The sequence below is a fragment of the Antrostomus carolinensis genome, unplaced genomic scaffold (genome assembly GCF_000700745.2).
Source record: "Antrostomus carolinensis isolate BGI_N321 unplaced genomic scaffold, ASM70074v2 scaffold24449, whole genome shotgun sequence".
NCBI lineage: Eukaryota > Metazoa > Chordata > Aves > Caprimulgiformes > Caprimulgidae > Antrostomus > Antrostomus carolinensis.
The window spans coordinates 38906-50404 of record NW_010338237.1 but is presented as its reverse complement, the minus strand read 5'-3'; the positions used below and the strand labels follow the sequence as shown (position 1 = coordinate 50404).

Genomic DNA, 11499 nt, shown 5'->3' with positions numbered 1-11499 from the left:
CTACAACTGTCATGTGGTGGGAAATTGTGAATCATTTTTTTGCCAAAGCACAGAAACATAGGATTGGAAAGGATCTTGTAGGTCAAACCCAGCCCTCTGCTGTTGTTATCAGCATGTCATACCACTCCTCTGAGTTTAAAGCAAAAGGTTCTCTTGCTCCTGGGAGCAGGGAGTGAGATACTCTTCTACACAAGAAGTGGTGACATTTCCAGTCTATTTTCTGGTCATGTCTGGACCGGACTCTGTCCCATTCAGGAAAAAAAATAATTTGAAAGTTAAGTGAGCCAGCCAAAAATTGCCTTAGCCATGATGTTCCAACCTCCCTTTCTTCATCTCTCCATTATTTGAAAAAAGACTGGCCCTCATCCGATTCTATTGTCAGTGGAAGTGCAGTGTAAGGAGTATCAGATGTATCTATTTGATAAGACTTAAATTTTACTAGCAGTTTCTATTTTTCAGGAATGTAGGACTGAATGGGACTACCTTCATTACCAAACGCAGTACCTGTTGTTACAGAACACAAGGTCATATTACTCCTTTTATTGATTCATCAAATTATATCGTAAACAAAAACATTTTCAGTGGCTCTCCTCCTATTCCTCACAAAACTGAGAACCTCTTACCATTGCTAGTTCTTCTAGTTTCTAGACCAGACTCATTGCCATTTATTCTTCTGATAACATTGTCCTTTTGCTTAAAAATAGTTCTTTTCCTCCTCTAGTGTTTACCTCCAGGTTGTATTTATAGAGTGCTCATATCCCTTCTCAGCCTTTGTTTTGTACATTCACACAATGCAAGGAATGTCTCTCCCATCAGTGTGAAGCAGAACTTCCTACTGAAGGAGAGGGGCATTTATTAACTGGCACAACTCAGGGACCAGCATTAGTTAACTTTGTATTACAGTAAGTAATACATAGCACCAGTAAGCAGTCATATGTGCAGGCTTATATGGCAGCCTTGATTCCACAGAAGTTAAAATAATGACAGACAGAAAACAGGAAGGGAGATAGGGATTACCCTCACAGATGTGGAACTGATATGAAAAGAAAGATGAAGCAGTGTACCCAAGGTCACAGTAACATCTGTGGTAAGAGACAGACCTCCATCTCCCAGCCTCATACAAAGGACCTTCCAGCCTCTCAGTACCTGTTTGTTTGCCAGGCACTGAAATGATGCTGCCCACAGGAGGAGTGTACAGACTTTAGACTTCAGATTGTTCAGAGGTGTAAGCAGACTACATATTCTTTCAGCTGCTACTGGAACTAATATAGGAAAAGCTGCCATATGTACCTGTCGGAGAATTTTAACCAACAGCTTCTTTGGCTCCTAGGAAGCAATATATGAAACAACAGGTGAATATAAGCTGTCTGCTGCAGTGTAAACTTCCTGTTGTGAAATTATAGACAAATTGGAAACATCACACTTACAGCTACATTAAAAGGAAATATATGCCAGTAGTTTAGAACCAAGATTATTTAATTATCATTAAATAATCATAGTTTTTCATAGTCAACCCCCTGAGCCCTACCAAAACTTGTATGTACAGCCTGCTAGAGACAGTGAACATGCTGGAGAATTTTCAGAAACAAGATTTTTTGGTATTGAAATTAATCCTTTTCTGATTATACTGTCTTTAGATTTTTCCCCTTCCCCACCAGTGTTTCTCTGTGGGATATGATGCTGTTGTATTATATTTACAGATGGCTGCAATAAAGTTATATAGTAAGAGAAATTTGTAAGCTATTGATCTGATATCCCAGAGTCATAAAGCATTGATCTAATCATAGAGGATGGATTCCAGTAACTGTACAGCATTTTATTTCTCCAGAGTGGGATGTGCTCTGACAGCCAAGCTGTTAATATTTCAATTAAGATTTGTAAGAAGACAAAATTCCCATGGGATAGTTACTACTGACTATAGGTCTGTCTTCACACTTGCTATATACAGAGTACTTTTGATCACATATTTGAAGAACACAGGCTGATAAGAGAAGATAGATGTTTTTCAAAAGTATCAGGCTTTAGCAGAAGCTGCAATATCATTTTCATACATGTCTGAGGCACTTAGGAGCAAATGACCTGCTGGCTTTGAACAGGACCTCAAGTGCCTGAAGCCCAAATTCTCCGAAGACACTTAAGTATCTAATTCCTGTTCAAGTCAAAGTGGGAGCTAGTACCTAAATCTGGACTGAGGTCCCATTTGAAAGGAAGACTTTCACTCCTACATTACTAGAAAATTCTAGTCTAAATACCTTTCCCATTTCAAGTGACTCTCATGCAACTTTTGTCATTTCAAACATTTTTCTGTCCGTGTGAAATAAGTGATGCATTTACATGCTGTAAAACAAAGATAACTAGTTTTGCAGTGAATATTGCAAAATTAATGACATCTTGGTTATTTACAGTACATCCTGGGGTCCTACCAGTGACAGCACTGGTGTTTTATAAGTTGAACCCCTCAAAGGGATTATACTTTCCTTGTAAATCATGCTACCTCATCTACTTAATCTGCAACGTACTAAAGCAAGTTACAGAGTTTATGCTGGGTATTTAATTCAGAATGACATTAAAATGGCCTGTCAACATAGGCAGCTTAAGCACACCCTCACTGTCTGACTTGGACAGCTGGCAGAATTGTAATTACAGCTTGGAACCTACAGCTTCCTGTACTGGAAATAAAATAAATGAGTTCTAGGAGGCTCTGTGCTTGGCTTGCCTTACATTCCTGACAGCATTACTACAGTGGTTGGTGCCCATGTTCTGGACAGATCCAAAACCAGCTCTTCATCTGCAAAGAGCTGTCTATTTCACTTACCGTGAAGCACCATGTGTTATTTTGATAGGAAGCTCTGTCTACCATTCTCAGAACAATTTAGTTTCTAAGGAGTAAGCACCATGGTCAGAACATAAACCCAGGTATTAGACAAGCTGAAATAGGCACAGGTACAGAATTTCTGCTTTGTAAGAACTCGGCCTTGTTTTGGTAGCAGAGGTGTGGAAACTTCTACCTATGACCACTGTACAGTGCAGTTACGCTGTTTCCACGGGCTTCTGGGTTTGTGCAGCACTTAGCACGCATCGCTTTTGTCAGCAGTATGAGCGCTAGTTAGACTGCACTGTCATGCCCTGATGTGAGAGGGAGCGTGAGCATCATGGCTGCTGGTATAGGATACATTCTTTGTTGTTTCATGTCATTTCCTAGTTCATAAAACAGAAATGCTACCATGAAATAACTTCTACCCTTCCTGGTCCAAATAATTTTTATGTCCCTAATAGTGTTTTGGCAAGTGACATGTAAATTAATTCCTATATTTACTGCTATTCTTAAGGTTGCTTATTCTCATTTCCTCAATAGTGAGACTTTGCTTGCTTCAAATGGGGAATTTGATCCCAGTCTTTAGAAGAAGCTACAGATTTGCCTGATAAAGGCAAAGACATACATTGACATCTGTGTAGTATTTTAATAGCACATTCTGATTTAAGACAAAAGCATTTATATAACAGAAATCAAGTCTGGGTTAATTAGACCGAGGACTGGCTAATTGGCAGTAATGAAACTCTGTAGTAGTTATCTCTGTAACATTGTCAAATGGTGGTATAGTGCTGGGACCAGGAATTTTCCATGATAGGAAAGCAAATGGAAAAGTATCAGATGACAAGGTTCATTTTATCATCTAAAGATTGGTTAAAGGGTAATTAACAAAGTAGGCAGGGCAGTTATATAAACAGATCGGGGTCATTAAGTAGGACATATTAGAACAAATTACACTTAATGCATATTATAAAGCCATTCGTTTAGAAACAATGAAGAGGCAACACAGCCTTGGGAACAATTTAGAGGTCATAATGGACAAGCAGGTCAACCTGATACAGTAATAAGCTAATGGAGAATAGCGAGAACTGGGTCTAAGAAAGTACTGAATTCTGTAGATAGCATCATCAGTACCCACTGTGGAATTCTTCCCATAGGTCTGCCCCATGTATTTTATAGGGGCCACTGGAAAACTGGAAAAGGTTCAGAAAAAATCCAAAAGAAAAGACTTCAGGAAAGGTGAAATTGTCCAACTGCAAAGATTTAATGAGTTCATTTGTTCAGTTTATCAAAAAGAAGAATGTATCAAGACATAGGTGTAGGGATTTGGAAGTATGTGCCTTCCCTAGAGAAATATTGAATAATAGAAGGGTCTGTAACCCAGTGGAAGAAACAATAACAAATGCTGGAGATAGAAACTGGAGATAGGAGCCAGGCAGCACTAACTGGAAATAAGGGCTTTATTTTAAAAATGAGCAATTCATTCCAGGAATAAGATAAGGATGATACTAAGGTATATAGTCCACCTTTTGCTGACTTCAGACCAAAGCCTTCTAGAAGAAAAGTTTTAACTTTATTCTAATATAGCTGAGTGAATTATACAGCTCCTGATCAGAGCTGAATAAGACTTTCTGATGCCCTTGTCTGGATATTCTCCCTCTACCTCCTGTTTCTCAGGCACTTTCCATCTGTGGATTTCAAACCCTTCTTCCTGAGCAGAAGCAGTGACAGACAGGACTTGTGTGCATTGGTTTCCACTGGGATTCTAGGTTTGGCAGTCTCATCCCACTGTTGCAATATGGTCCCTCCACCTGCATTGTCACTCTCATCCAAAAGCCCTGCAGATCCCTGAACTATGCGGTGCATTTCTGTCCACTGTCCTCAGTGTCTCTCCTATTTTAACATATGCCTGAGTTGAATTGATACCAAAGGCGTGAAGAAAACATGGGTCCACAAAAGTTCATTGGTCAGAAAAGGCTACTTTCAGCACCTTAAGAGATGCCTGAAGTGGATTGTGGCACCAGCCCTGGCTGGAACTAGTATCTGCACTATGGAGCTAAAAGTAATTTCTTGGGCCACCATCAAAGACCATGGTTCTGGGGCATGTCTACAAATATCCCTGCAAATGTGAAACCTCAGTGTTTGATTAGGTCTTCACTCCAAAACCAGCTGCTTGATGGGAAGGGAGTGGTGTTGGTAGATGGGGTCACTTATAAGCCTTAATTAAATCTAAGCAAATTCCTAAATCTGGAGAACATCTGAAAGTGGGTAGTTGCAGTGTTTCAGGCAATACCCCACTACAAAATGTTTATTGTTTTAAAGAAACACTTGAACAGTGAAGGCTGTATGGATTGATTGCCATTCCAGGAGAGCTGCTAGGCTACTGTTCACTGCTTAGAAACTCAGGAGGGGAGGAGAGTAATGTAATTTCATGCAAGCCATGCTGAAATGCAGATTTGCCTGAAGGAAGGTGGGTAAGGAGAGGAAGTGGTCCTTGTCAGTACAAGGAAGCATGGAACAATAAGGGGAGGAGCAGGCTAAAGAAATTCCAATTCCCCAAGAGTTTCCTTTTAAGCACAAGGTGGGTGTGTCTGCCTTCAACATAAAACACATCCTAAAATAAACATGCACAATTATTTGTGAACATACACATTCCTTATGGTGCAGTGTTGTTTTGTGTCCATTTAGAAGCTGCAGCCAGAGCCTTTCAAGTGGCTTAGACAGCAAAGGAAGCAGAATTTGAAGCAGACTGAAACTGTAGTGACAAAAGGCATAGAGTGGTGCTTTCTTTTCAATAATTGTTTGGGTTAATTTTTAAACAAACACTTGTACTCCTCCCACTGCCTCCCCCACCAAGAAAAAAAAAAGGAAATTGTTTAAGGAGCCCTGTGAAAGGCAAGATCAACACACAGAGCAGTTAGGAAAAAACTATGGAAGGTATCAGTAGTGACCAGTAGCAGGCACAAGTGGGTAGAAGCAGGACATCACAATGCCTATTATTACCATAGTTTGAACACTGTCCATTACCATAGCAATGTTACTGAAGGTATCAGAAGGAAAAACACAAAATTACTTGATTCCTTTTGCTGTAGAAAACTATAACTGGAGGGAAAGTGGGTAACTGTGTTTAAGCTGTATTTTTTTAAAGTGGATGTCTGCCTGGTTATTTTACATAAAAGAAATGAGTTCATTGCATTATTTTATATCAGAGTTGTTTATAAGACAAATCTTGGGAGATACTGGCATTCTCTACAATCCAGTCTTTTTCTCATTACTCAGTGTTTTAGTACAGACATTCAGTCTGACACAAACAGGGATGAGAATGCAAAGACTGTGCTCAAGCCTTGTCACATCCTAGAAACAGAGCAGGTATATTTGTGTCCTACTCTTGGATAGACATTCCTAGGAAAAGCCAGACACTGCAGGAAGTGGTATAATACCTCCAAAGTTATATTTCTACCCTGGAGTTAGTCCTAAAAATGCCTCACTACGCTGGTAAGGGGTCCCTTGCTGATGTCTGGTGGGAAAGGTGTGTGCAAGGACTCAGTTTTAGCTACTAAAGATTTCATGCATTTCACTGCCAGAAAGTTAGTTTAGGGTGTTTAGTCATTGCAATAACTGATTTAATAATACAAAAGGAAGATCTGACCCGGGAGCCAGGTTTACAAGATACTCAACCCACTTCTGTTCCATCCCTGTTTTTAACTGGCAACAGTTTTCAGTACTCTGCAGCCTTCAACTGCTGCAGACTTGCTACTGGCTGCAGCAGAAGCAATGGTACTTCAGCAACAGTGAAGTGTTTGGCACATAATGTTTCCAAAATAATCTGCAGGGAAAGATTAGCTACCCATTCTGTGATTTCAATAACTAAACAGATTCCCTGCAGCTCAAAGCAGCAGTCGATACTGTGAAACAGGAGTACACGCTACAGTTCTGGAGACTGGCAAATACGCAGTTCTCTCTACCTCCTTTTCCACAAGATGCTTTAAGCCTCCCACACATGAAGCTGAATTGGATAAAAGCCCAAATAATACAGATAATTCTTAATCAGTATATGTGATAAGGCACCTGATTAGAACAGACTTTTCACTCCTTCTGGGCTAAGATAAGCTCACTGACTCAGTTTTTAACTTAGATGAAATCTCTCTGATGTCTCATAATTCTAGAAGGACTGTTTTCTGACTACACCAGAATGTCGAATTGTCAGCATCTTTCTGAGTATTGGAAGAAATTTCAGCAAGGTTAAGAAGATCAGAAGAAACAGCCTCTTATATCTCCCAGAGTCTAACTAAACAACAATGCCAGTAGTAGTTCAATACAAATTACTCCAGTGGGACTAAGATAACCATAAGAAAAGTACCATGGCACCAAATATCAGAACAATTAGGAAGTAATTTTTAAGCAGTTTTTGAATCCTTTTTGCATTCAGTATTACTTTATTCTCAGTATGGTGCACAGCTGAATTTTAATTTTCTTGACTTACAGATGTCAAAAGTCTGCATTCCAAAATACTCAAAATATAAAAGCACAGTAATTACACTTCCAGAAACTTACACCATGATTTAGGATAGGATTTTGCATAGGAACCATGTCCCCCATCTCCTGAGATGCTGTTCTCTTATTTCCTGTACGTATGCCATGAAGATTTTGCACAAAAAATTGTTCCTGTTTCTCTCATGGTGAAATAGTTTGTCTTGTGCCTTTTCTTGCAACGGAGAGCTCCTCTTTTTCCACTAAAATATGTTAATTAAAATTATAAAAAGAATCAGAGATTTCTGATTTATTAACCATATATTTACCTATTGATGGCTAGGAAACAGTGAGAGCAAAACCCTTCTCTTTACTTATTACCATCTGTAACCATTTGGTGCACTGGTGTCTTCCCACCACATACTTAATCTCAGCTAAAATTTCATGAGGGAGGATCCCTATTGTTGCCTATTTATGCAGCCTTTCAGCATTTCATTTAGTTATTTAAAGAATATTAATTTCAGGACCAAGACAGCTGGAAATGGCTGTGGCATGTAAACTGTAATATGAGTAAAATGGCCATATATGACTTCAATCTAGTTTACTGTCAATCTGTTTGAATTCCCCTGCACGTGTGTCGGCACTTCCACTAGAAATAGTTTAGAAATGCTCGCTGGCCTTATTTTGCAAGATAATAACTTTTTAAAAATACATTTTGATGTTCAGAAAAGAAGGTCCTGACATTTACAGAAGGATGGAGGATCTTTTGACTAAAGAAAGGACTGAAGAAGCTGTACACTGAAAACTGAAGTTTAAACCAGTAACTGTCTTCATGTTTTGGGTTGAAGTATTTCATTCAGTGCATTAGAACTCAGCTGCATAATCAACGTAAAGTATTAGCCAAGCTTCATTGCTGAAATACTGCAAACTACATATTGAAATTAAAGTCATTGCTATAAACTGTTTGCACTGTGTTGTAAGAACAACTACTATGGCTGAAAGGTATTTATTTCATTGCAGTGAAACACTTCAGCATCACTGAATCAAAGTGTTCAAATACTTAATCTTAGGGCAAACAGATTTCTGGCGCAGAATCAAAAGGTCTCTAATGTCATTAGTACTTCTGAGTGTGGGAGGTATTATCCATCTGTGGGTATCTGTATATGATATACCCTTGGCTCTGCATCTGTACATCTTTCTCTCACCAGGTGTGCTAGGGCTGCATCTATTTCAGTTCAGTTCAGTTCAGTTTTGACCTAAACTGTGTTGCCTGGAATAGCTACCATGCCACATGGAAGCACAGTGCATATGCTTTGCTCCTTCAGTTCTCTTTTCAGAGCTGAGCCTTTTATTGGCTGGACTCCTGCATTAGAAATCACTGGTATAAGATAAAGTCTGCTGTAGGATATATTCTGCTGGCTTTAATAAGAAACCAAGATGACTAACATGGTTTTTCTCTCTTTTCTCCAGAAATCACAAAGCCACCACTAGCACCGAAACCAAAGATTATCGGTCATCTTTCTCCAGTAGCTGTCTCCAAATATTCCCCTTCACTGCCAAGGGCTGATACTCCTCATAACCCAAACTCTATGTCTAGGGGTCCCAAACCACCTATTGCTCCCAAGCCAAAATTCTCAGCTGACAATGAGGGCAAATCCAGTGTTTATACCAACAATAACTTAAACAAATGCTCAAATGGGAAACTGGTATGTCTTGATGGAGAGCTGTATGAAGGAAACCAATGCAATGCTGTTTGCCCAGAATCTGAGGCAGATGAATACATTGTCATTCCTGAAGCTCAGCTGACCAGCAAAGACTGTAATGATTTGGAACACGAGCACAATCAGAACCTAGATTCCTCTGTGGAAAATGAAGTTTTGGAGGCTCCAGAAGAGGTGGGGAAGGAAGATGATAACATTGCTAATGATAAGGATACCAGCAATCAAGAAGTCACTGAAGATGAGCAATGTAACTGTTCAGATATTGCTGAACCAATGGAACCAGACTCCAAAGAGTCTGCCAGAGACTGTGACCAGTCTGAAGCACTTTGTGAGGAGTCCTCAGATGGCCCTGATGGGGATAATGATGCTTCCAAGAATGTAGATGAAGACGAGGATGTTGTAGGTGATTGTAGTGAAATCAGAAACATGGAGGAAACTTCTAAGAACCTGGAACTGGTTAAGGACAATAGTGATTGTAAGACTGACGATGATAACATTTTGAATAGAGATGAGGAACTAATGGGTGATATTTGTAAAGATACCATTGTAGTGCCACTACCCACAGATGAATCAATCCTAGGTTGCGAGAAGGCAGGGCAGGAGGAGGAGGAACTGCCCGAGAGTTTAGAAAAGGGAGATGGGTGTTTAGCACATGATGGTGACCACATTGCGCATGCAGAGCTTGATTTGAACATGGAAGGGGAGTCAGAAAATGATGACTGTGCAAGCCCTGACATGCTGCCCCATGAGGCCAGTGAAGAAACAGCTCCTGGCTTAGAACTGTTTGAAGATGAGCCCAATGCTGAAAATGGTTTAGGAGAGTCCATCCATCAAGCAGCAGCTGAAGAGGAGGAAGCAGACCCAGATGAGCACAATAACTTTAACACAGGAAATGCCAGTGATGGATGCCAGATCACTGAGAGGAGAGGTGAGGAGAAGACAACAGAGGTAGCCTGTGAAGCAAGCAAAGACTTTGGGAATGGGGAAGAAGAAACTGTGAATGCAGAGAATATGTATGATGGCTGTCAAGTTGCTCCTTCTGAGAATAAATGTGGTGAGGAAATACCCATGGAACATTCAGATGAGAATCTTCCAACAGAAGGGGCCTCTCTTGCTGAAGGTGGTGTGATCTCTGATACTTTACTTAGTAGTCCAGGGATGGAGGCAGGGCTGGAAGATATCGTTGTTGAAAAGCAGAGTGAAAGTACTGTGGAAACCTCCAAGTCAGACGAGCTGCAGCTTGAAGACAATGAGGTGGAAACAAACAGCCTCAGCAAAAGTGTCCCAAGTCCACCTCAAGATGTCCCACTTGGAGAAGAGTTAGAAGTCTGTAAGCAAGGCAAAATGAATATAGAATATGGGACCAAACATGTCTCACATGAAAATCTAGCAGTTCCTGAAGTGATCATTGTGCCTGAAGAATCTGAGGAAAGAGAAACTAGCAGTGATTCCCTAGATGACCCTTATGTGCTTCCCGCAGAAAATGAAATTGCTCATGATGGGCACACTGATTTAGGAGCTGATCACAGTAAAAGGGATGAATTATGCATGGATGGTGAAAACAACTTGCTGCCCATTGATCATAAAAGCACTGTCACTAGAACACGGTCGCTCTCTGGGAAAATGCCGGGCTATGTTCCAGAAACAGTTCCAGAAGAAACTGGACCTGAAACTGATTTACCATCTCCCCGCAATGGCTCTGGGACAGAAGATTTAAGCAATAATTTATTTTCAGTGGAAGGAAAACAAGTGGAAGCCAACAGGTCATTACCAGCCAAGTCAAGACGTTTCATTTTATATCCTCGATCTTATTCTGTTGAAGGGAGAGAGATACCTGTCTCTGTTTACAGAGAAAGTGATGGCTGTGTACTAGATGATGGTAGAATAAAAAGGACAGAAGACAACTTGTCTTTGCCTTGTGTCAATGGTTCCTCAGGTAGTTTTTCCCAGAGAAATCATCTTTCATCATGTGGCGTATCTACTCCATCCTCAGTTGTTGATATACCACCTCCTTTTGAACTTGCCTACATCACCAAAAAGCCAATCACTAAAAGTTCCCCTTCACTTCTGATAGAGAATGACTCACCTGATAAGTATTCCAAGAAAAAGAAATCTTCCTTTAAGAGGTTCCTCACTCTAAAATTCAAGAAGAAAACTGAAAGTAAAGTCCATGTAGATGTTAATGTTTCCTCTTCAAGGTCCTCATCAGAGTCTAGCTATCATGGGCCTCCGAGGCTGATGGAGCTGGACAGGAGGAGCCTAAGCAGCTCACCTCAACTAAAATCACATGTGGGGAAGCTCCGTGCATCTGAGTCTCCCTCAGCTGTTCTTTTTTATAAGGATGGTAAAAGAAAAGGAACTCCCAAGTCCTTCATTTTTTTTTGGAGTGTGTCAAGGGTGGAGTCCTTCGAGGACCGGTCCAGACCTCCTTTCATGCCACTGCCATTAACGAAACCTAGGTCCATTTCTTTTCCCAATGCTGACACGTCTGACTAT

At 40.4% G+C, this 11499-nt stretch overlaps 1 protein-coding gene across 1 annotated transcript in view; it reads left to right on the top strand.

Annotated features, from left to right (window-relative positions):
* Positions 1–8745: 8745 nt before the first annotated feature.
* LOC104530762 (FYVE, RhoGEF and PH domain-containing protein 5) overlaps positions 8746–11499 on the top strand; it is a gene marked incomplete at its 3' end in the record, with an annotated part of 40922 nt that continues 38168 nt past the window's right edge. The window contains exon 1 of the mRNA XM_010175449.2: positions 8746–11499. This exon is cut by the window's right edge and continues 206 nt beyond it. Within this exon, the coding sequence (XP_010173751.1) occupies positions 8872–11499 (2628 nt within the window).